We start from the raw sequence: 27,168 nt of genomic DNA, 5'->3' as shown, positions 1-27,168 counted from the left end.
AGAAAGACAGATTACATGAGAGACTTTCCTGGTTTTGTCTTTCTGTAGATTTCTGCTTCAGTCTTTTACTTCTGAACTTTATTTGTTAACCACATCAGTAGTGCTGGTTCCAGGTTGCTAACTCTGACTCCTTCACCACTATTCATTTTAGCATCCACTCCTACCTGCAACAAGTATTAAATCAGTACTGCTAAAAGTATTTACACCTTTTTGCTTTTTTGGAACTCTTTAGTTTTGGAGTGGCCTGGTCAACGCATAGACTCAAAGTCTTTCCAAAACTGCTTTTCTTATTATAAACATTCAGGTTTACTGCAACCAACCTTTGTCGTAATCTTGTTTTTCAACTATGTTGATGTTTTTGAAATATTGCAGTACACATAAATGAAACAAATAAAAATGTTCCTTTTTGTGCACGCAGTCGCCTGTGAAGACACAATGAAGACCATCAAAGTGAAGAGGATGAACCAGTTTGATGAAAGTGTTGACATCTACACAGAGTTCTTTAAACCATATGAGCTCACCTCCTTTGATGACACTTTTTGCATTGCCATGACCAACTCTGCAAGGTACATATGCACACACACCAAAACATTAAGATTTTGGGGGTGAAAGGTTTAATCGGTTGTTCTGTGTTGAGGTTATTAATTATTTATGTAGAAATGACAAATTGATAGTCTGACTTACAATTTGTAATGAATTCCTTACCTGCTTATTGCAGAGATACAAAAGGATGTTGACCGATCACCTTTTTTTTGTTTATAAAGGGAATTTATGCCAAAATCGGTGGGAGTGGATCCAAGTCCATTCACAGTTCGCAAGCCAGAGGAAACTGGGAAATCAGTGCTGGGGTGAGTCCCTTTTTAACCTTGTTCATTTTGGCACACCATGGTTGATGTTATTGTTTTGTTTTTTTGTAAGGTGAATGCCATGTCACCGTGCCCTTATACACTCACAAACACACAGTTTCATTAATCATCATGTTCTCAGGTAACCAGAAAATACAGCCTGTCCTTTGCCGTGTTTTTGTTGAGCGGAAACATTGATGTGCTCTTATTTGTTAATGCATGCATTTCTGAAATCAAAAGCTAAAACAGGCAAACATTACTAGGAAAAAGAATAGCGATCAACTCTTTTATTCTCATCTCTACATGCAACATTACTGCGAGTACATGTTCATGACTTGACAGATGTTCTCTGCTGAGTCACAGTTTGACCTCAAAAGAAAATATTATGAAGTGATTGAGATATTTGGTGTGACATTTGGATACATTTAGTAAATACAAGCCACCTGTGTGTAATTTAATCACTGTGTAAACACAGCTGTTCGGTAATGGCCTTATGCAATGATCAGACAAGCAGCCAAGAGGGCCCATGGTAACTGTGGAGGAGCTGCAAAGATCCACAACTCACGTGGGCGAATTTGTCGACGGAACAGGAATGAAACCTTATGTGTTCGTAAAAAAAAAAAACCCTACATGTCATTTTGAACACACCCTCCCCTTGGCGACACATGGTGGGGGCAGCATCATGCTATGCCCCCACCTTTTTCCACCTTTATTTAAGTCTCTCACAAGAAAATTATTCTCTTCAGTTTACATCAAACAGAATTAGAGATATTGGCCTAGGCACACTCTGCGAAAGAGCAGAAGTTCAACATATATGACACATAATTGTCATTCCAACTTTTTCCTACTCTAAGACGGCTATATCTCTGTGGTTTTTTCAGCAGATCTTTTATTTATGCCAGTATGGGACAGTGTAAAAACATACAACTCCCTGGTGGTGGGGGCAGCATCATGCTATGCCTATCTTCAGCACAGGCAGAAACCTGTTAAGGGGTGCAAAGTACGACGACACTAAACATACAGGCAGAGCCACAATGAAGTGTAGAATTTAGCATCCTAAATGCTCTCCATCCAATTTGACTGAGTTTGAGTTCTTCTGCAAGGAGGGATGGGCCAAAGTTTCAGTCTATAGTATTGCATTGCTGGTAGAAATATACTTCAAATGACTTGCAGCTGTAAACGCAGTGAAATATTTTTTTACAAAGTATTTGCAGATGGAGGCTGAAATGTTAATGGAGAATGAATAATTTGGCAAAAAATTGCCTTCAAACACAAAATGGATTTAAGATGCGTAACCTGGCCATCAACATGTTGAAATAAGCACCTGTTGTTCTGCAATTATTTTTTTTTATTGAAGTGAGTTACAAGCTATAGCCTTCACTTAGGAAAATATCACCAAAACAGGCCCATTTTAGCTGGATAAGTTGGCAGAGGCACTTAAAATGGGAAAAATAGGTTTAAGTGATTTGAAATAAATTCTACAGAGATTCAACCAGACTCTTTAGATTATTTCTGCATTATAATGATATCACCTCAGATACCCTTTGAGTCAAGTCTTGGCATTTAAAGAAATTTACTAACACCTTAATGATGTTGCATATAATAGATACCATCAATGTTTGTCCTTGTTGAACAGCAAGAGCAGCAAGGAAGAGACCGTTCTCCAAAGGAAGACTGCCGCCAGTGCACCTCCTCCCCCCAGTGAGGAGGCCATCTCCACTACATCTGAGGACGACTCAGAGGAGGACCGGGATGACGAAGGGCCCGTTTCACAGCGTTCGACCCCGATCAAACTGCTGACAGAGCCTGGTGAAAGCAGTCGCACCCAAGAGGTACGATAAGTCCACATACTGACAAAATATCCCTACACATCAGAGGAAAATATTAATGTGATCATATGTTACTTCCTCTGAGATCAGGTTTACTCTGCTGAATGAGGCCTAAATCAAATCTGCTATCAAGTGAATAGTTTTATAACTGTTGGGCCTAATTTTTGTTTTATAATAAAGAGAGAGAACTGCTTCCTTCCACGTGACAATCCAAACATAAATAGTCTTCTAAAGACTTACGGGAAATGCAATGGTAACTTCTTGTATTTTAGGCCTTGATGCCATTTTGCCTTCCAATGTGAGTATCTCACCTCCTTATTTCCTTTTTTTCCACCTTTATTTAAGTCTCTCACAAGAAAATTATTCTCTTCCGTTTACAACAAACAGAACTAGAGATATTGGCCTAGGCACACTCTGGGAAAGAGCAGAAGTTCAACATATATGACATATAATTGTCATTTCAACTGTTTCCTACTCTAAGACGGCTATATCTCTGTGGTTTTTTCAGCAGATTTTTTATTTATGTCAGTATGGGACAGTCTAAAAACATACAACTCCCTCCAGACTTGCTGATATAGATATGGAAAAAAGGCTTGAAATGGCATTATGCATGAATGTAGGTGGGGAATGTATTAATCTTTTACTACAATAATACAAGTAACACAATAAAAAATTAAATGTGACAAAAATAGCCAACATTTGTTTGAGTACATTGAGCAAAAAAGGAATTTTAAATGTCCAGGTATGTTGAAGAGTCATTGATGCCATTCACTCTAACAAGGTACCCAGAGCCCTTCAAAGAGAAACACGCTATACTCAACAATTTCATTGTGGTGTTTACCATTAGGTGACGGTATTGTTTTCCACCAGGTAAAGATATTATTTTCACGCTGTAAATCTACCAATTTGCATATGTGGGAAGGGAAAGAATTACCCGCTGACGAGGCATTTCTAAAAACCTTAAGATTAGTAAGCACTGAAAAGAAACAGTGTTTTCAAATCAAAAATAATTACAGACAATAAAGGAGAAAATGCAAATTTATATTTTACTTCTTGACATAAAATTTGTAAATAAAAATATAATTTTTAGGATTTCAAGAATTTATTGTGGGGAAACAATGTGGTTAGAAGCATTTTTTTTTTCAACTTCTTGTGCATCTCATTTCTCTCAGAGGGAGTGTATCATAGTTTCATCTGTCTTCAGTTTTCTCCTTTAAATCAAGTCATCTTTAAGAGTCTAAAGCATGTTGGGCATGTGCAGGAGGATTTGTCTGCTTTTAGTATATCAGGTGAGTCACATGCAGATGTCTGCTTTTTTGGGCTTCGTTTACTCCTTTCTTTTGATTTCTTCCAAAGATTGATTTTGATCTCTGATCTCGCTACTGAAATAACTCCAAGTAGGTAAGAGTTGGTAAAAATCCTAATTTATAGAAATAAAAAGAGGTAGTCATTGTGAATATGAGTAATATCTTTACATTGTGTTGTACCATGACATTGATTCTGTTTTGTATTTAGTTACAAGACAGAATCACTGAAATTCTTTCATTTGTAGATAATTTTGTCACAGCACATCTGCTAAAACCTACTAAATGGAAATAGGATTGAGGCCATCCATGGGTCTGTCTGCCTGTTCGTCAATCAGTCGTCCTTCCTTCCGTTCATCCGTCAACTTTTCCATCACTCCAGCCACGCATCCCTTTTTATATCAAATATTCAATTTCACTGTGCAAATAATTTAAATATTATGATTATATATGTTACCATATGTTGGCTGTTTATGGAAGGAGTGAAAAGTGTTCACAAGCTACCCTGCCTATATTCGTATCCGTTTCACACCCCAGGTGGACTGTTCACATGTTTACATCCCCCCCATTGACCCAGATTCTGCATTGCAGCAGGAACATCTAGTACAGGTACATTGTCACTGTGTCAACAGGATGAATTAATTGTACCTGGCAACATATTCAAATAGCATTATTCATAAGAATGGCTTTTTTTTTTGTTCAAAAGCCCACAATAAGTGCAAACTATAAACAGATTGAAGCCTTATGATTGTTTTTATGACATTAGCTCACATTCTATTCCCCTGTCCTCATTTACATGTAATGAGGCTGTGATTCACAGCTCTTGAGATGAGGGTGATTATGCCCACAATCCAAAGTGCTTTCTTGGCTGGTGACTCAACAGCTGGGCACCTCTGTGGGAAGGTTTTGTTATGTCGTACGCCATCAGGTTCTGCTCCTACAAACGGTCTTTGTATGTTATGACACTGGCTCCATTTTCATGTCACAAATTTTTTAAATTATTAAATGTATGGCCTAATGGGAGACAATATTAAAGCCATGTTTTGAAAGATGTATTGACAGTTTGTCTTACAGTACAGCATTACTCTGTGCTGTAGGTCCAGTTAAGCCTTACATTTTCCTACCCATAGATTTAGATTTAATATTAATTTCACTCAACCATTATTTTTTTTTTGTTAAAAAATGAGACAGGTATCTCTTAAATAACAATAAAACTAATTAAAAGGAGCATAAAAAAGTTAGATTTACTAGTAATGGCATGAAAACAAAATATTTAAATCCTGCTCATTAATCAGTAAAAAAAACTCTTTATTGGCATTACACCACTTAGACAATTTATTAAATTTAGTTTACAAAGGTATTTTAACGTTTTATCTTTGGTGATGAGGTCCAAGTCTTCGAGGTTGGAACGCCTCCTTGCCATCACCCTAATCTTAAACTCCCTCCACAAGTTCTCTATCATATTCAAGTCAGGACTCTGGCAAGGCCACTCCAAAATGTTATCGCTGCTTCCTGATGGAGGAACCATGCTAGTAAAATTAAATGATTACTTTAAACCTAAATCTGCAAGGGTTATGTATAATCTTAGACTTAACCTATAGACCTTTGTCTGAGAGTTTAAAGGTGCAAGGTGACGCCATCTATATTTGACCCGTACTAAGAGCATAGGAACATCGAAGGAGAAATGTTTTATCGACACTTTAGGCTGTTTGTCCACAATAACAAGACGTATATTAGAAGGAGTTGAGGTAAGGCCTTCAAGCCGGAGAGACGTGTACTGTCTGTCAAGCATGGTGGTAGCATCATACCGTGGGTCTGTTTCACTGCCAGTGGTACGGCTTGAACCTAGCCTTAAATCAACTGCTAGATAGTTGAAACTTGGACACAATTAGGCGTCCCAACAGGAAAATGTCCAAACAAACCTCAAACTGGTTTTGGGATGGATTAAACAGGCTAACATTAGGCATCTAACAGCCTCCTTAAGCCCCATGACCTCAACGCTATTGATGATTTATCCACTGTGCTGAAAAATCAGGTTTGTGCCAGAAAACCAACCAGGTGAAATCAACTGTATAAGCTTTCTTGAGAAGAAGGGTCAAATATTTATTCATAATAATACCAGAAACCTTTGATTTCTACATAATGCATACGTTTGAGGTGAAGCCAGTTAAGGGGCATTTGCCAAAATATTGATGCAAAGGTATGGCTACATAGCCCTGGGTTTTAAATTTGATACTGTGTGGATGGGATACAATCCATAATAAATTTAAACAAGTCCACACAAGCCTCATATGCGAATAACAGCCTTGGTCTAACAACAAACCATAAAGCAGAATGATTAAAGTAACCTAAATCACTATCAGGTTAAAGAAACCAGTATCCCTTAATCTTATATTAAAGTTTAGAAACAATTACCTGAACTGTTTATAAAGCTTAGTGAATTAAGCATAAAATCTGTACTTCAATCAAGTAAAATATCCCTGGAAAGTCATGAAAAGATTTGTACACTCATCCACCCTGCATGAGTTTCTGTGTCATGAAACACAGCAGGATATTTTCAAAGAAAAGGGATGCTAAGTTTAATTATTTCCCAGAAACACTAAGTCTTCAGCTGTGTTCAAAAGAACTTTAATAAGCTAATAACTAAAGGACACTTAAGAAAATTGCTTCTTTTTCAGTTGTTTTTTGTCGTAAATCATCAAAACAATTGCTTTGTCATTTCACCCACTGTTAGCTAACTGATTACCAAAGGTTATCTGAATACGTTTCAGGATGTATTATTTCCTATTTGATGTGGAGACTCTTAAAGATATAAAAATCCTCTTTACCAATGTGGGTCAAGAAATATTTTCTGAATCTACTGCTGGGAATGAGCTGGTATGAGATCAACACAGTATAATAACCTTGACTAAAAATAATGGGGGAAAGAAATGGAAAAGTAATATTTATTCATAATAATGTAACTTGTTTATTATTACATTTATAGTAAAGTCATCTATAAAATATAGATGAAACCAGATGTTTACATAGACTGTATTCAATCAAACAACTTTTTTTTTTTTTCTACATTTAATCTGACTAAACATTTCAAGTTCTCTTACAAAAATCATTCTATTTGCCAGAATAATAGAAAATGGGCATCTCAAGAAGTCAGCTGGGAACTTAGAAGTTGGGCACAAATGAATCTTCTAAATGGCCAATGACCCTAAACATAGTAAGTAAAGTAAGTAAGTAAAACCTTATTATTATAACGTCTTTCAAGACAGAGACTAATAAAGAAATATAAAAATAAAATCACCAGTTGAGTTACAAAGTGGCTGAGGATAACCAAATCATTGTTTTGGGGTGGTCATCACAAAGCCTTGTTCTCAGTCCCATCGACAGATTTTTTGGACAGAGATAAAAATGTGTGTGAGCAAGGTGGCTTACAAACCTGACTCGGTTCTGTCAGGAGGAATGGGCCGTTAGGAGCTGCTGGAACAATACCCAAAAATGTGCAACAAGTCATTCTGTTTAAAAGGCAATTTTTCCAAAAACCAAGGAAATATATGTTAGCATCTGACTTTTAAGAAAGCAATAAAAAACTCTAAAATATCTCGTTATTTTTGGCATTTATTGAATAGAAATTATTTGGTAATCATTACTGGCCTAAAACAGGAAGTGTTTAGTCTGAGACAGGGAGAAAAAGGCGGTTCCTTTTTAAACAGTGTATGTGCAGTCATGTACATGTGGCACCACTAGGACACCCTATTACAGATAATAAAATATATGTGGATACATTAATATTGAATATCAATTTTATCAATAATGGTAAATGATTAAGTTAATAATTAAGTAATGAGAGTTATGAGATTTCTTGCTACTTTAACACCATGCTATTTAAACACCTTTGTAATATCTTGACACCAGTAACTGGCTCATGTCTTTCTGAACATTTTTTTGGGGTAACCTGGTCTTAATTTCCTGAGCAGAGAAAGTGTACTTTGAGAAATCTCAACAGTTCTGTTTTTAATCCCTTTGATTAGAAAAATGGCTCCTCTTTTCGCTCCATCCATCTGTTTCTGACTCCTGATTTATGATGTATTGTTGTTCAGTTTTCTGTCTTTGCAGGACCTTGAGCAATGATCCAATCATGAATGAATGCATTTAGGGCTAGACATCTAGCTCACGTGTCGGGAACACATATTATATGACGCTGCCTACAGGCCCTGTCACTGAGAATGGATTTAGTGCCAGCGCAACACACAAGTGCTGAAATATTGAAACATTAGACCATTACTACATTTGCTGTAAAATTACACATGCTGACTTTGTTTTTCACCTCAGTATGGGTGTATGTGTGACTTTGTGAGCATGTATAAGGAGGTTTTTGTTTACCCAATAGGTTTTTTCCTATTCTTGTCCTTGTCTTATTTGCACCACATTTCTGAATTTTTATGATCAAGCTTATGTGTTTTCCTGTGTTCACCGCTGCTGTTTCTTGGTCATGGTCCCATAACACCCTAAATCATTCCCCTGCCTATGCACCTCACATTAATACAAATACAGTGAAATCGAAAGCATCGTGTTGAATCTATTGCTGCAATGCAAAGAGGGAAATTGGCCTTGGTGGCTGCTCTGTTTCTGTTACATAACAAGCCTTCTGTTGTTTCTTTAGAGGTTCAGTTTTAGTTTACAAAAGCTATGAAAATCACCTCCACAATTAATGTGTCTCTAAATATTCAACTCTGTGTTGATTAGATGTAATTTAGAGATAAGTGATCAGACATTCCAAGAAGGGGCAAAAAATAAAAACATTAAAATCAACAACTCTGACTTCAATCAAGATGATAACATGTGGCTCTGATATTAAAATAGTTGGAACTAACACAAACCCAGTATTTCTTTTATGACTGGAAACAAAGAGATCAGAGAAGCTACAAAACTTATATATATATATATATATATATATATATATATTAGGGCTGCAGTTAATGATTATTTTAGCAATCAAGTGTTCTACCGATTATTCTAGCAATTAATCGAGCGATCAAATAAAAAATCAGCACACTCAGCTGATTTTTTATTTAAATACTTAAGCTTATTTTATGAGTAATAGAAATACAACAGAAGAGAAGATACAAGTAAACAAATATTTCAATTGCTATCATAAAAACAAAAATCGACATTGCATATTGCAACAGAGCATATTTATGGACAAAGACGGTTTTTCATCTTAAATGCAAAATGTATATATTGTTTGTACAATTTTGACCTAGTTACTGCTCTGAGTGTGTTGTTCTTTCAGCAAATGGTATGTTTTACAGTCTGTATACTCCAGTTAACAGTTATTCAAATACTAAATTAGTTGACAAGCATGTTAACAATAGATTAATCACAATTCCCAAAACCTTTAGCATTTTTGGGCCTATAAGGTGCAATCCTCCACATTGCACCTTATAGTCCCTATAGGTTGTGATAATCGTGACTTTTTTCCAGATGCCAGAGTTTTGATGAGTCGTTCCTGTTTAGATGTCAAGAAGGAACTGCACAACCTTGCAAAGGATTAGACCAGGTGGTCATAATTCTATGGAAATTTTGTGTTTCTAAGAACTGGACACTGTGTGCAAGAACACTTGGAGGAAGCAAGACACAAACATGAAGAAACCTAAAACTGCCTCGTGAGAAACCACCAAATTACTGTCAAAGCTGCTTTTATTAAACTCCTTGGACAGCCGTAATTGCTGAATAAGTTGCAGAGGAGCACCTGAACCTGATGACCTTGTCTGAATGTGTTTATGTTCTGAGAAGAGCATCCTGAACTGGACGTATTTGTACCATTATTTAGGACGTTGACGTTAATGTGTGAATAATACTTCAACACATTTATTTGTTTTTAGGCAGCTCACATTCATGTTCTACCATTTGTCTTACCTCTGTAGGAGATCCAGCCACAGCAAACAATGAAGGAGCCTTATGGTCATAATCTTGCAGAGTGTCCTGCAGAAGGAGATTTGCTCATTTATGAAAGGTAAAGGTTATTACTAAAGATTACATTTAGAGATTCACATTTTGGAAATTGTTCACTTAAAAGATAGATTTTATTATTTAACTAAAGTGGTCCATTAGATTTTAAGAAGTTTTTCCATTGGAAGCTGTTATCTCCCCCTGAGTAAATTTTCATTAAATAGAAAAAAAAAAGACGTTACCTTCTATCTAAACATTGTGAAACTGAAAGAAAACTGCTCCTGTCTAAATGTGGTTTGTGCTTTAAGTATAAAAAGTCAGATATTTTATTTGGGGCGGCTAAACAAAGACAAGGGTGGTGGATTATGTGTGCACTCTTTGTAGAAGGGTTACAAAGAATAAGCGTGCACACCTCCAAATTGTGCAGAAGCTTGACTGTGCTGGTTGCTGGGAGAGTGAAGAAAGCTGTAAGTGTTACAGAGTGCAGTTAGAATGCATAATTTACCTGGCATTATATTTAAGAAGAGGGAAGGAGCAGGATTAAATCAAGTAACAGCTCATAACGTTGATTTTAATATACTTTTACACTAGTCAGTAGTATAAAACTATAGACAAATCTGCAATAGTCAATAGTTTTTCAAATTTATTGCAACCCAGTCCTGTTCCGAAGTCTGATGGATGTCATGGAGGTGGTATGTTCTCTGTTCTGACAACTAACGATGGAAATGATTGTTTGATTATCTGACCTAAATAATTAATTTATGTTTAAAGAGAAGCACCACTCTGATTTTCAAAAGGTCTCTTTTTTATGTATTAATCCCAAAGACGTTGAAGGGCAAAACAAGCAGTCAGCTAGAGTCGCCCCCTCGGGGTAAAACAATCAATTTTGATAAAAGGACATGGTCAAATCTGCCCTGACCTGAGTGTTCTTCATCCACCTTTGTCCCCCTCATTCATTCTACTTCGTCATCTCTGTTAAATTTTATTCTTTTTCCCCGATTGCACCCAGCAGTATTGATAAATAGACCTCCACAGGTTCTGATACTGAACATAATTATCTGTTCCTTGGAAGCAAACCGAATGTTTGATAGCTTTAATAATGTCTTTTACAGACCCAGCTTTCTAATGCCCTTTAAAGACTATGAGCCGTTCCATTTCAAAGCAAATTTGTATTTGGTCAGTTATTTATTTGTTGTAACAGTTATATTGTTACAAAACCTGCTTATTTCTCTTTAAATAATGCAATATTTGTAAGGAAAATGTATCCAGGGTTAAGCAGCAGAGTTGACTCGGTGGATTGCGCCCTTTAAAAACTGCCAAACAGCTTTTGGTGGAGACAAAGCATTGACATCTTCAAGATAGAGTGGGAGAAATGGGTCGCCACAGGTTGTTTGTCCTCTATGCCAGTTGATTCCTTTCTGACACATATTGCAATGGCCCTATCTCCCAGTCTTTATTTTGTCCAAACACCTTCAGCGCTTTTCGTTTTGTTTCTCATCGAACTTTGATGGCAGACACAGTTGTGATTGGAGCAAGGGAATTGGCATCCAAATTGCAGTGAAGAATGATGTTCATATTCCTCATCCATAGTGGCTCATAATAAGAACAAAATTACATTCATTATTGAAACTGGAAGTAGCAATAGCTCTAAAGATGTTACTGAAACCCAGAGCTCCACTAATCAGTGCATTAATAATAAAAATCCTAAGCAAGGGCAAGAATACCCTGTATGCTGTTGCACATAATTGTCTTCCTGATGAAATAATTACCAGTGGGGAAAGTAATTAGGAAAGGATAGATCCACAAAGATATGTTTGTAAAGAATGCAATATTAAAATGAAGTGTAAGAAGTTATTTAAAGACACAGTTACATTTTACCTTTTGGTTTTATTTTAAGGGAGCATTTCTTTCCTCTTTTTTTCTGCAGGTTTGCACATCTTGGTGAGAGCCAGCACACAGTGGAGAAAACAGAACACATCAACTCTGCAAACATCATTTGCTTGTAAGTAAAACGCGTGAGCCATCAAAGAAGAAAAATGGTTCACAACTGCTCAGAAAGGGAAACACAGAAAACTGACTGTCTAAAATACAAATGAGACATCCCTTTTAATCTCTGGAAACAAAGTGATTTAACCATAGATCACCAAAAATGCATGTTCTATCAGAGGACAAAGGGAGAACACCCTACCCCCTATTAGCTAGTGTTGCCTCCTTTGGCGTAAATAACTTAATTGAGATGCTTCTTTTAGCCATTTATCAGTCTGACAGACTCAGACAAATTGATGTCTCAGTCATGAAAAGTTTGCCTCTCTTACATCTGTGAGATGTTTGAGGGGGTTCTTGAATGTACAGGCTGTAAACTCACCTCACAGCATCTCAATAAGATCACGATCTGGCTTTGACTGACCAGGACTTTCCATTTTTTAATTCTCAGCCAGTCCCTGCTGGGTTTACTGTTATGCTTTGGGTCATTTTCATGTTGCAGGTTCCAGTTCTGCTTTAGTTTAATTTGTTTATAGATAGTCTCACATTTTCTTGAAGCACCCTCTGCTACAAGGTAAGAAATACGGGGGATCTGTGATCCTGCTGCAACAAAGTATCCCCAAACCATGGCACTTCCAGCTCCATTTTGAGCATGACATTCCTTTCAAGGAATGGTTTATTTATTTATTTGAGGTCATACATATTTTCGGTACTGGCATCCAAACAATTCAGTTTAAGACTAATCTATCCAAAGAACGTAATTCCAGCATTGCTGGTCTTATCATTTATTGTTATTGTTATTTTTAAGCCTGGTCTTCTTGGAGAGTAGAGGTTTCTTCCTTGCACACCTCCATGAAATGTGTGCGGTTTCTTTCTTATTCCTCATCAAGAATAGCTTTTTAATTCAATTTTCATGAGTGTTTTTAAAGGTCTTTTATGAGTTTTTCTTGTATTTATGTATTTTTTTACTTGAATTTTTCAGTTATGTTTAAATTGATATTAAATATCCATATCTCCAAATGTAGGTTAATGTAGGTTCGATAAAGGTAGTGATATATTTCAAGGTCTTAATTTGGATCATAATACCTTACAGCTAATAAAAACCCAAATTCAGTTTAGCAGAAAATTTAGATATTTGCACAAGAACATGTTTATAATACAGTAATTTTATGTTATGGCCTACAAAATCATGGGAAAGACTGCTGACTTATCATTGGCACCATCCACAAGGATAGCAAGCCATAAATGACCATTGCTAAAGAAGCCGACTTGTCTAATATCTGTATCCAAGTATATTAATTGAAAGTTGAGTCGAAGGAAAATGTTTGGTTAAAAAAAAAACTGTGCACAAGCAACATAGAAAACTGCAGTCTTGACTGGATTGTGAAGCAAAATACATTGAACAATTTGGAGAGATTCCCAAGACTTGGTTAGATAATTGAGTCGGTTCTGTAAGAGCCACCACATGCAGACTTATCTAGGACATGGGCTACAAATGTCACATTCTTTGTGTTAAGCCACTCCTGAACCAGAAACACTATCGGAGGACTCTTCGTGCCTTCCTGTGGTGATGAGCTTTTTCTATATATTCATTTAATTTTCCAGCAGGACTTGGCACCTTCTCCCACTGCCAAAGGTACCAATACCTGGTTTAGTTACCGTGGTATGACATTGTTGTTTTGGACACCAAACTTCCCTGACCTAAAGCCCATAGAGAATCAATAAATTGTTGTCACGAGGAAGATGAGAGGCACCAGACCCAACAAGGCAGAAGAGCTAAAGGCTTTTAATCAGAATCAGAAACAGCTTTATCGCATGTTTGTGCACACAAACAAGGAATCTGACTTAAATGAAGCAACCAGGGCTTATTTAACACCTCAGCAGAGCCAGAGGCTGATCGCCTCCATGCCATGCTGCATTAATGCAATGATTCATGCAAAAGGAGCCCCAACCAAGTTTTAAGTGAATATACTGTACAGTGCATGGACATACTTTTCAGTTGTCTGACAGTTCTGAGTAAAATAAAACGTTTTTTATTATTCTTAGGTTATCTTCAAATTGTCCAAAAACTGAATTTTGAGAAGAAATAATCATCAAAATTAAATAAACAGTTGAAGCATATAACTGTGTGTGTAATACATCTGTATAACATTTTTTTTCTCTTTTTGAGTTTAATTACTGAAATAAATTATTATGATTGATTATTATAGATGCACATGGAAACCCGCAAACAGACACGTGTAGCTAAGCTTTGTTGTCTGAACTCATTTGCTGTTAACCACTGTCATATTAGTTTTTAGTCAAAAAAGCAACCCTTGGAAATACCAATAATTCACCAAATCTCCTTGGGAGAAGAACAACTTTAAGTAGATTCCTGCAAGACCTCTAGCTGTGCACTTTTCACTCTTATGGTATTTTTTTTATTTATCATCCCATGCTATTTCCTCACTTGGTCCAGCCTTCATCTCTCTGCAACTGCAGCTGTAACCCAGCAGGATATGGAGGCTCTGTGCACAACCACACATGTAATTTCAATGTGCAGCCATAGAACAACACTTTCTTTTGATCTTCAAGATGGATGAGTTGTCATATATATTCTAATATAAGGCTTTAAATAAAAAAGATGGATCTCTCATGCATTAAAGCAGAACATCTCGGCTGTCATATTTTGTTCAGATGCAACTTCAAAACTTTAATGTTCTTTTTAAAAATTAGAAACTTTCACTTTTCAGTCTTTGCAAGAAAATCTAATTATTTTATCAGTTTTTGTTGTTTTACTTTCTTATAAAAGTAGAAATAGACTAAATCTAATTATTGTAAAAATGACCTAAACCAAATAATTTTCTTGAACCTACAAATTAAAAAAAGCTATTTTAACTGATTAATAATATAATGTATTAGAAAAGAAACAGCACAACTTTAACAGGTGACTGAGTGCCAGAAGATTTTGACCACTTCATATTTTTTTCCAACCATGAATTATACGCCGTTTCTCTAAAGGAGTCATTTTAGATATGGCAGCTGCACAATGCAGCCAGAACAGAGGTGTTAGTTTCATCTTCGTCTCCAAGACTACAGAAGAAACTCAGGGTTTTTTTTTTAAACTGTCCCCACTCGAAGCAGCAGTAGATCAAGTACAACCCGCGTATAAAGAGAAGACAGTTACCTGTAACCTGACACAATATTCCTTCCTTTCAAACCGTCTACATTTTGGTTACCACTGTAAACTTCAACAAATTGTAATGACGTTTTATGTGATAAACACAGAGTAGCTCTTAACTGTGAAATGGAAAGAACGGAATATGGTTTACAAATTTCTTCACACATAACTGAAAAGTGTGGTGTGCATTGGCATTCAGACCCCCTAAATAAAGTCCAGTGCAGCCAGTTTCCTTCAGAAGTCTATTACTTAGGTGACATGTGTTTTAATTCAATCGGAGTACCATTACAACCCCACAAAGACATGGCTGTCCACCTAAATTGACAGCCCTGGCAAGGTTAGCAATAATAATGGCAGCCATAAGGTCCGTGGTAAATCTGGAGAAGCTACAGTAATCCACAGCTCAGGTGGGAAAATAGTTTAATGGGAGGACTGATAGTTGTACCTCCTACAAATTCAGGCTGTCTGGAAGAGTGTCGACATTAAAGTCCCAAGTGCCTTGAAAAGGGTCGTTTAAAGTTCTCCCTAAGCCTTGCTTCACAACAAACGTATGGAAAAAGATCTTCTGGTCAGATGAGACCAAGATTGAACGTTTGGCCTACAAGCAAAACCATGTGTGGAAACTATGACCGCCCATCACCCTGAACACCCCATCCCTGGGATAAAACTTGGTGGTAGCAGCATCATGTTGAGCAGATCCTTTTCTTCACGAACATCAAGTCTAAAGTTGATGAGATGATGGATGGTGATTCAGACTGACGGAGCTCACACTACTTTACAAGGAGGAATGGGAAAAAATGTCAAATACTAGATGTTCAAGCAGCACACCACAAAACCACCACTGTTGTAATTGCAGAGAAAGGTCGTACTCCAATGTATTGACTCTGAGGGGTCTGAGCACAAATGCAAGCCACACTTTTCGAGTTTTATTTTGTAAAAACATTTTAAAAACCATGCATCCTTTTCCTTCCACTGCAGCTGTTTGTTTTCTCACATGTTCTCCAACAATCCCGTGAGGCCCTGAGACAAAGTTACTTACATGTGGACTGTTTTTTTATTAGGTGAATGTACACAATTAGTTGCATTAGATTTTATGTTGTCGTATCATAATAAAGGGGCGTAAACACATGTGCACATCAGACCTTTTAGTTTCTATTTGTAAAAAATATTAAAATTAAATATATATTTCTTTCCAATAAAAAATTATGTGCTAATTTTGTTGGTCTGTCACAAAAATCCTATTACATAACATTGAAGTTTGTGGTTTTAACATGATAAAATGTGAAAAAGGGTATGAATACTTTTGCAAGGCACTTTATCTTATAGTTTTGCTGCTTTATGAATGGGATTACTACCACCATCACATATGAAATACCTGTCAATGTTAAATACTAACTGCTACAACTTGGCTACCAGCGGTTCAATAATTCCACCCTGTTTTTAGTAAATGTCAGAGCAATTTAAACAAAATACAAAAATGGAAATATTATGGAAATAATACCATTGTGGTTTGCTGCCCTTCATGCATTCATTCACTCTTCGTCATCGGTGAATGTTACAATAAGGCGAAGGTTTAGGAAACAACACCTGCTGCTTTTTTTAAAGATTTAATAGTAATTCAAACTACCAAGGCAACATTTATGGATGGCTTCATGGCTGGAAAATAATCAGGCATCTGGGCTTTGTACGTTTTAGTAGACTGGGGGAGATGCATAAAAGAAATTCACGTGACAAGTTTTGAAAAAGGCATTTTTTTAACAGGATGTTTTTATGTTCATTAAAAGAACTACATTACCCATCCCTGTTAACAATTATTCACTTTTAGACTTTTTGAAGACTGTTACCCTTCTGGTGGTTAGAAAATGCATGGATGCTGATCTCCAGATTAATGTCTTGCAATTCTCACAACATGAAACTTCAGTGGAATAAGTAGAATCTCTTCAATGAAATATTGTGTTCTTTTCAGCCTCTTTGCTCTTCACTGAGGTACCTGGAAGAGTTTTGTGCAAGTTTTGTGTACGCAGAATCAGCAGGGATTCACAACATCACCATCTTTTTTTAGTGTGAATGTCCCTTGATTTCCTCCAGCGTCACTGCCTTTCATCGTCCATCAGGTCAGGTCCGCAGTTTGCGACAGGTGTGTCGGTTGTTGCGTAACAGGGCTATTCTAAGTTGTTACAGCACCCCAAATGTGGGGCTCCTGTTAGGGTCGCGTTATTCATCCACCTCCCTCTGTGCGGTTCCTCTATTGATCCATCAGAAATAGGCAGTGCTGAGTCAATTGGTGGAGGAAAAAGTGGAAATTATATTAATGTGGCCAATTCCTGTTGAGATGCATTACAAAGATCAGGATGTGAATTTCCTCTTTCAATGATAGTTAGTGGTAAGGATTACAGTGCAGTCTAACACCCTAAACCCTACACCTGATTTGCTTTTAAAGCTGCTGGTTAAGTCATTTATTATATTGCATCTGCACATCAAATGCATGCAAAACATATTTACATTTAGTGGCCTCTTGCAGCTTTTGTGCTTCCCATATGTTATTTTTTCTGTAAACACTACATAGATTACACATTTATAACTCTGACTCATTTTAACACAAAAAACACACACAGATTACACATTTAGCCCTAGTTTAATTAAATTAAACTCTAATTAAAGACAGTAACAAGGTTGGCCTTCTATCACCTAAAGAACATCTCCAGGATTAAAGGACTAATGTCTCAGCAGGACCTTGAAAAACTAATTCATGCGTTCATCTTTAGTAGAATTTATTACTGCAACGGTGTCTTCACAGGTCTGCCTAAAAAGTTGATCAGACAGCTGCAGTTGATCCAGAACGCTGCTGCCCGCGTCCTCACTAGAACCAAGAAAGTGGAGCACATCACCCTGGTTCTAAAGTCCAGACACTGGCTCCCTGTAGCTCAGAGAATAGACTTTAAAATACTTCTGTTAGTCTATAAATCACTGAATGGCTTAGCACCAAAATACATTACAGACTCCTCAGTGTATCAACCACCCAGACCTCTCAGGTCTTCTGGCTCAAATCTACTCTGGGTACCCAGAACCAGAACTAAACATGGAGAAGCAGCTTTTAGTTCTTATGCTCCACTAATTTGGAATAAACTCCCAGAAAACTGTAAAAGCACCGAAACCCTAAGTTGCTTTAAATCAAGACTAAAAACGTATTTGTTTAGAGTGGCCTTTGACAGTGTTATCTACACATTATTAGTTACGTTTTCAGTCCAACTTTCCTTTCATTTTCTTATCCATCATTCTATTCTCTTTATGTTTTAATTACCTTTATGTCACTGTAATGTACTTTGCCTATTATGTTTTTCATTATTATTTTTTCCTTCATGTGAAGCACTTTAAATTGTCTTGCGACTGAAATGTGCTATATAAATAAACGTTCCTTGCCTTTCCTAGTTTGTTCGAGAAGTATAAAATGATGAATTGTGTTTATGCCAAGAATTGATGACTCCGATATTATAATTAGAACTTACTGCTGACATTTTTTTTTTACTTATGTGTATATATTTATTTTTTTATTTTATTTATTTATTGATGCTTATTAAACCTTTTAACATTACTATAAAAGCTTCTGAATAGGGGACAAACAAGCTCAAAGACTATAATCTAAACCTTTGCAAATAAAAATGCACTCTATGGTGCCCTTTTTGGTTTATATTTGACATTATACACTTGTAGATGAAAAAAGTTAGGCATGCAGAAAATCCCATAATACTGCTGATGTTCAAATGTCAAGATTATTTTCCAGTAAGATATTAGATTGAATGTTTTACAGAGTTAGCAGAGTGGGTCTTTGCAGCTAGTCGTTTGTGTGGCATTCTTTTGAATCTGGATACAATCAGTGAGTCAATATGTAACAGAATAATTTTGTTACTGTAGTCTCTCCTACAGAAAATCAGCCCACAGTTGTTTTTGTAACTGGCTTTTAAAATCTTGCAGATGAGCTCTTAGTTGGAGTGGACATGCTAGCTGATCCTATACATGTTCAGTTGGGAAATGATCGGGGTACTCCTACATGGCTCTGTCAGTCTATCTACACCATGTGTGGACAAGGGTTTTCTAAAGAACTGCACCAGGCTCTAATCACATGAGATTCAAGACTTGCAGTTAAGAATTGTCACTCATGTAGCACTGTGCTATCGGGGACCTTTGAATAACATGTCATTCTCTATGACAACCATAACTATATGATTAACACCAGCCTGGCTCTGGAGCGAGGTCTGGTTTCCAAAGAAAACCGAGGTTGGGTCTTGGACTGCTCCCTCTCCTGGATCACCTTAGGCCCCCCATATTATGGGGCCTATTATGCCGGTGGTTGGAGTCTCTGCCCGCTGGTGTACTTGTGGTTCTCGGTGTCCGGGGCCGGGTGCTTTGGTGTGTGCTGGCTCACTCCCGGTGGCTGCTTGCCCGGGCCTGGCCCCCTGGGCTCTTTCGGGCCTCTGCTTGGGGGGTGGTGTGTCCCGGGGTCTTGGGCCTCTGGGTCCATGGCTGGATCTGCTCGGGCGTAGACGGCTGCCGGCGGGGCCTGTGGGCTCGTCGCTGCGGCTCCCTGGGGCTTCTGCACTGTCGCTGCTGGGTGGTTCCCCTGGGACTCTCCACTGCTCTTCTCTGAGGGGGTTGCGGTAGTCCCGACGGTGGTCCTCCTGGGGTTCCTGTGCTTTGGGGGGCCTTTGGATGTCTGTGGCTCGGATCTCCTCAATGTCCGTCCAGGGACCATGGGGCAGGTCTGTGGGTCCTCACACTCCCTATTGCATATTTTTGTGGAGAAACCTTGTATACAAAAGCTCGTCCACACTCATACTCACAGGTGTTAAGCTTCAGGTGTTGACAGATACACAGATGTTCTACATTGGGCTGCACCTGTCACTAAGTACATTTTATATTCATAATTACCGTGTACTATTTTGTTAAAAAAAAAGAAACATCTGCAGGTGTAATCTTGTATTCTCTTCATCCTTCTTTCTCTCCTCCACTCTTTCCTCCTTTTCTCCCCTTTTTCCCTTTTGCCCCATCTCTCTCTTTTTCGAGCTTCTTTTTTCCTTTTTATTTCAGTCTCCGTGTCCGTAACAATTGAAATATTCCCAAAGAAGTTTATAATAAAGTTTCTTTTATAAATATCAAGCAGAGCTTTAAAGCATTAGTTGTGATGCTCCGCTTGTGAAAGTAAATCTGTTGGGCAATTTCTTGGCACTCAGATAACAATTCTGAGCGCTACTCTGCCGGACAGGACACAGTAAGAAAAACAACAAAGAAAACCCACAAATGAACATGTAAGCTCCACATATAAAGAGCCCAACACCTGTGATTTAAATCTATGAGACGTCAGTACATACCAATATTCAGGTTCGATAATTGTAAGCTAAAAGAAGACATAATAATTGAATCATTAAGTATACTATTATTTCTTGCCTTAGCACCTTGATTTGACATATTATATTTTAAGTCAAAGATGAGATTTATTCTTTCTTTTTTTAATTCAGTATTTGGTACAGACATCAACTGCTCACTATTTCTTCTTTATATCAGAAAGTTTTTGCTCCTGGCCTTTAGTCAGCAGTTGATTTATTCCCCTGAATCACACTATTTTGTCTAGTTAGAGGATATAAAACCCAGATGCTATATAAAGTCATGCTTTAGTGTCTACCTGAGTCTCTGCTTTTGCTTTCAGAAAGCTCATTACTAGCAAGTTGCCGTTAAAAATATCAGCCATGTTTTATTTATTTATTTATTTTTTGGCTTCTGTCTGATCCCCAGCTGCTGTCGAACTGACTGACTGAGTGGACCATCTGACAAGCAGAAGCTTGTTAATCCATTGTTTGGATGGAGAGACATTCATGTGTTCAGTTTCTGAGAAAACATCTAATATTCTGCTGCAAAATCGCCCATCTTCACAATCCCTGTGCTGCTTCCATTATCAGCATGGCCATTAGCTGCTGCATTGAACAAGTGGTTTTCACACAGGATTATTTTTATGTCAAATAAACATAGCTCTGTTGCCTCAGTCTTTATATACCTGCAATTATGGAAAGATATTTATTCCTATGAGTAAGTCTTCCATTGCTACTTCATTGGTCTGACAGTTTCGTTGATCTTCTTTCAGAGAACCAGTGTCCCGCTTCAAGGGTGACAGCATCTACGCCGTCTCTCTTCCTCAGGTGGACAGAGGCAGTCACGAAATGTTCAAGAGCCATGTGATGACGGGTCTGGGCCAGGTGAGGTTGCTGTGCAGGGAGGACATGTTGATGTACAGGGAGTACGTGAAGAACAGATACATGTGAAACCCAGAAAACTGGAACTGGATTGTTATGAAGGCAAAACAACGTTTCACTTTAAAATATTCTTTTACATGTTTGTGAATGTTATCGATGTACAGAAGACCCAAACGCAGTTAAATATGGACTTAAAGAAATAAAAACCAACAAGCCTTTTTTATATCGTCTGTTTTAATATGTTTTCAACAATTGTTTTTATTTATGCAAACTGCCCTTACAAGGCTACTTCTATATTACTTTTTATTTGATTTTAACGTTATTTAAATTGTAATCACAGCCTTTTTTTTGACAAAGTAACTGCAGATTAAAGAAAAATTAGTTTAAGCAAAGTGATGTAAATAATTTTGAATCTTATATATTGGATGCAATGCTTACTGAGTGTGTAGCCTCCCCAACCTCAGTGTAGTGTTGCCTCATGTCTTAACTCACTGTGCAAGGAGCTGCAAGAACCCTCAGCACTGAACTGTCTGTAAAAGAAATCATTATTTCTCATCTCTGACGATTCTTTTATACCTTTTTTCGATGTGTTTTTTTGTTTTACATATTTTTATCTTTCAAAAAACATGTCTTTTTATTTTGTAAATACAAAGTGTTTCTGTAAACTTTTTAAAAATAATTTTCTGAACTCAATCTATTTTTCATCATATTAAATCATTTTAACCCATATGCCATAAAACTACCAGACTCAACAAAGTTGTACGCTTTTTTTTTTTTTTCAAATTTTGTGTAAACATATTCATAAGATATTTAGTAGTAAAATAAACATCTATTTATCAAAAGTATGTTAAAGACTCTTACTTGTGAGCAGTTTTCTCCATTGTATTTTGAAGCTTTTGCGCACATGTAGCATTAGGAAATGCACTAAAACTTTGAACATACAGTACAGACCAAAGGTTTGGACACACCTCATTCAAAGAGTTTTCTTTATTTTCATGACTATGAATATTGTAGCTTCACACTGAAGGCATCAAAACTATGAATTAACACATGTGGAATTATATACTGAACAAAAAAGTGGGAAACAACTGAAAATATGTCTTATATTCTAGGTTCTTCAAAGTAGCCACCTTTTGCTTTGATTACTGCTCCGCACACTCTTGGCATTCTGTTGATGAGCTTCAAGAAGTAGTCACCTGAAATGGTTTTCACTTCACAGGTGTGCCCTGTCAGGTTTAATAAGTGGGATTTCAAGCTTTATAAATGGGGTTGGGACCATCAGTTGTGTTGTGCAGGAGGTGGATACAGTACACAGCTGATAGTCCTACTGAATAGACTGTTAGAATTTGTATTATGGCAAGACAAAAGCAGCTAAGTAAAGAAAAACGAGTGGCCATCATTACTTTAAGAAATGAAGGTCAGTCCGAACAATTGGGAAAACTTTGAAAGTGTCCCCAAGTGCAGTTGCAAAAACCATCAAGCGCTACAAAGAAACTGGCTCACATGAGGACCACCCCAGGAAAGGAAGACCAAGAGTCACCTCTGCTGCGGACAATAAGTTCATCTGAGTCACCAGCCTCAGAAATCGCAGGTTAACAGCAGCTCAGATTAGAGAACAGGTCAATGCCACACAGAGTTCCAGCAGCAGACACATCTCTAGAACAACTGTTAAGAGGAGACTGTGTGAATCAGGCCTTCATGGTAAAATAGCTGCTAGGAAACCACTGCTGAGGACAGGCAACAAGCAGAAGAGACTTGTTTGGGCTAAAGAACACAAGGAATGGACAATAGACCAGTGGAAATCTGTGCTTTGGTCTGATGAGTCCAAGTTTGAGATCTTTGGTTCCAACCACCGTGTCTTTGTGCGGCGCAGAAGAGGTGAACGGATGGACTCTACATGCCTGGTTCCCACCATGAAGCATGGAAGAGGAGGTGTGATGGTGTGGGGGTGCTTTGCTGGTGACACTGTTGGGGATTTATTCAAAATTGAAGGCATACTGAACCAGCATGGCTACCACAGCATTTATCAGCGGCATGCTATTCCATCCGGTTTGCGTTTAGTTGGACCATCATTTATTTTTCAACAGGACAATGACCTCAAACACACCTCCAGGCTGTGTAAGGGCTATTTGACCAAGAAGGAGAGTGATGGGGTGCTGCACCAGATGACCTGGCCTCCACAGTCACCGGACCTGAACCCAATCGAGATGGTTTGAGGTGAGCTGGACCGCAGAGTGAAGGCAAAAGGGCCAACAAGTACTAAGCATCTCTGGGAAGTCCTTCAAGACTGTTGGAAAACCATTTCAGGTGACTACCTCTTGAAGCTCATCAACAGAATGCCAAGAGTGTGAGGAGCAGTAATCAAAGCAAAAGGTGGCTACTTTGAAGAACCTAGAATATGAAATATATTTTCAGTTGTTTTACACTTTTTTGTTCAGTATATAATTCCACGTGTTAATTCATAGTTTTGATGCCTTCAGTGTGAAGCTACAATATTCATAGTCATGAAAATAAAGAAAACTCTTTGTCATGACCGGTCTCCCTGAGAAAGACTATTTATGCAAGATTGTGATATTGTCCGTGTCCAATCTGCTACACAGCCGTAGACCAGATATTGTACCTTTGATGCAGCCTTTTTAAGTGTTAATTTCCCCCTACTATTAGTTCCTTTTCCGCTTTCACGTTCCCACTGCCTTACAGTTTATGTTCGCTCTCCCCTCACACTCTTTCAGCTCTCAGCTTCCAACCGCAGGTGTCAGAAAATGTGAAATGTTCTCTATTACTAACATTCAGTCGTCATTCGGACTGACCACCGGCCACGTGAGAGCGAGGGAGAAGGAGCAGGGAAAGCATGGTTTTCATGTGATATGATTAATGAAGAGATTTATTTTTTTCTTGTATAAAATGTAAAAGAAAATGTTATTCATATCTGGAAACACTGCAGGATATTTAATTGTAATGAGCAAACATTGTATTGTTGTTGCCGCAAATCCAGTAATGACACGTTTCACCTCAAGTGACAAGAGTCTCTTGGTGGACTCGGAAGGCTTCTCCTGCCTCAGTGGAGATGTTTGAAGGATTTTTAGTTGCGTCACTATCACAGGGTTCTCACTGCTTCTTTTGTTTGCTGAGAAGTAGTGAGATGATGGTGCATCCGACACCTTAGGCGTGACGCCATAACTCACACCATGTTGTCTGCTTCATCTAGGTATTATCTTGTAAGACTACAAAGGGGAGACATTTCCAATTTTTTCATCTGAACTCTTTTTAGAAAGATAAAGAACAAGTAAGACGCTGAATCTGTTCAGCATACAGATTTTAAACAAATAGAGAACTGTCGGGTGTATTGGTTATGTTCTCTGTAATTCTGTCTAAACAACACAGCTGAAAAGGTTATTATAGGACAAGACTCCTGCGAAATGTAACTACCAAACCCTCTTTCCTGAATGTCTTTGATTTCAAGGTTTTTATCACTGTTAAATATAAATTTGAACTGAGCTTAGGTATCCATCCTCCTAGAAGATTCACAAAAACAGTCCTCTGCTTCCATAGTTGTACTCAAATGGTTCAGATTTGGTCATCATGTGAAAATAAAAAAATTATTCTAAAATGCAGTGGACTGTAGAACAGACCAGTTTCTATATAAAGATCTTTTGCTCTCTCTTTACTACTGAATAATAAGAGCTTGCTTAAGAACACTTGCAGAAGCTTAGTGAAAATAGACTGTCGATTACTCAGGATAAGCAACAGTGATGATTGTATGTGGATTTCATGACTCCAAGAAGTTGCTGGACGAATCTGTTTGCATGTTGAACTGTTTGACTCTGGAAAAGAACAGTTGTGTAACCTGCTACATCACCTCATCCATATGTGTTTTCTAAGAGAGTCTGGATCACAAAGTACTTCTTAGGCTAAATAAGAGATCCTCAACATTGGTGTTTTTCTAGATCAAAGGATTGAATATTGCTGAAGCACCGTTTAAAGACAAGACTCCACTGAACTAAGTTCTTCATTCAAGGACATTTGAATTATGCCCCTGTTTGAAACCTAAAGCAAATAGATTACACTAGAGTTTATATTTCTGTTTTAAGTTTGCTTTCCCCCACCTTTGTTGTTGCCATTAAATTGTTAATAGTGATATGTCAAAGTGAAGAAAAGTCAAGGGTGTCAGTATAAATGCTTAAAAGATAATATACGTACATTTCTGATACATTTGCTTACGAAAGCAAACATTTCCACATTTTGTCATGTTGCAACCACAAACTTCTATGTATTTTTATTTTGTTTTAATTTGATAGATTAAATCACACTAGCGTATAATAGTGAAAGAAAATTTGGATGCAAACAGCATTATAGCATTGGTCTGGACTCTGAATGGGCCACTCCAACACAAGACTGGGGTCTCTTGTTGCCCTCACTGTATGTTTATGGTTGTTTTCCTGCATCATGTCTTTTGCAGCCTCTGACAGGTTCTAGGAATGCAGGATTCCATCCTTTTTTCCATCAGCTCTACCCTGCTTCTATGTCACTGCATGAAAACAAGCCTTGATGCTGTCACCACCACAATTCACTGTGTGAATAGTGTGTTAAGAGTTACGTGGAGTAATACTCTCCTTTTTGCCACTTTTCCATGAAGGCTGTATTTGTGAAGTTCTCTACTAACAGAGAACGGTGTCTACCATGTGAGTTGTGAATCTCTGAAGCTCCTCCAGAGTTGTCATGGGCTTCTTGGCTGCTTCTCTGATAAATCTTTTCTTTTCAGTGCTACAAAAATCTACAAAAGTCTTTTCAGTGCTACAAAAATATTAGGACAATCAGGACAAGTCTGCAACAAATGTTGCAGACTTGTCCTGATTGTCCTGTTATTTGTTTTGCAGTTTTCTGAACAGTCATTCGTAACCTAAGAAAAATGATAGGGACCTATCATCCAAAAGCAGCATTCTACACTGAATAAAAAAAAGAAGGCATATCAAAACTTTGAATATCAAGAACCTAGCTACCCTTATAAAGTAAATGGAAAACAATTTATTTTATTGGGCCTGCTCATGAAACTCTTTATGGAATGGGTAAAAAAAAAAAAAAGTAGAAAAAACAATATTTTTATTTATTGTATTTGTTTTATTCTGATCCATAAAAAGGCAGGCACACAAACATCAGATAAAAAAATTTACGTATCTATCCATTGCACCTCAAACAAGATTTCTGTTGCTTTTAGGTATTTGCAGTCAATAAGGAGTTCCTGCCCCCAGCTTCTAACCCTAACCCCAATAGAGCAGGTATTTTACATGCTTTGCGCAGGACTGCATTGTATTTTATCCTGCCACCAAATGTAGATGATTACCTGTGTTTCGATTAGTTGGGGAGCAACAAAAGGAGGGGCTCACCACAGGGTGCTATTTATGCAAGCATCTCCACATTCTACCACTTGTGTTTAAAATGTAACTAACATTAATCCCATTATGCTATCTGCACTAATCAAGCTTGTTAACAGATGCAAACTGTGTAGAACTCAGGTCATGATGACATTTTCTGCATGCTCACTGTACAACAGTGGGTCAAGCGCATTTATCTGATTACATGACATCTCTTGTGATGGATCCACACAATTTGTGTGAGCGACTTTGTGCTGAATAAAGTGGTCAAGTATCCCTGGATGAGTACAGCAGCTTTTTATGTGGGAAGTAGGTCATTTTTCTTATTTAGTTATCAGAGACGAGCTTTTGCTTTTGCTGTCACCTCCAAGCCCTTTTCTGCAGCCACCTGTCTTATGTAAATTGTATGCTGAAATGGTTAACTCTTAACTTTTTAAGCATAAAATCATCACCTGTACTTTGAGTTGTGTCTTTAGATTTTCTTCAG

General features: G+C 37.5%; 1 protein-coding gene across 2 annotated transcripts in view; it reads left to right on the top strand.

The window, feature by feature from the left end:
• fig4a (FIG4 phosphoinositide 5-phosphatase a) overlaps positions 1-22,151 on the top strand; it is an 82,309-nt gene extending 60,158 nt beyond the window's left edge. For both annotated transcript variants that reach the window (XM_047388838.1, XM_047388837.1), the window contains 6 exons: positions 419-566; positions 765-848; positions 2,482-2,677; positions 9,900-9,988; positions 11,852-11,926; positions 21,201-22,151. In XM_047388838.1, the coding sequence (XP_047244794.1) occupies positions 419-566; positions 765-848; positions 2,482-2,677; positions 9,900-9,988; positions 11,852-11,926; positions 21,201-21,378 (770 nt within the window). In that variant the 3' untranslated portion in view covers positions 21,379-22,151. The remainder of the gene's footprint in view (positions 1-418; positions 567-764; positions 849-2,481; positions 2,678-9,899; positions 9,989-11,851; positions 11,927-21,200) is intronic.
• The last annotated feature ends 5,017 nt before the right edge of the window (positions 22,152-27,168 follow it).

The sequence above is a fragment of the Girardinichthys multiradiatus genome, chromosome 15 (genome assembly GCF_021462225.1).
Source record: "Girardinichthys multiradiatus isolate DD_20200921_A chromosome 15, DD_fGirMul_XY1, whole genome shotgun sequence".
NCBI classification, from domain to species: domain Eukaryota; kingdom Metazoa; phylum Chordata; class Actinopteri; order Cyprinodontiformes; family Goodeidae; genus Girardinichthys; species Girardinichthys multiradiatus.
The sequence above is the reverse complement of the archived record's forward strand: the minus strand, read 5'-3'. Positions and strand labels throughout refer to the sequence as shown.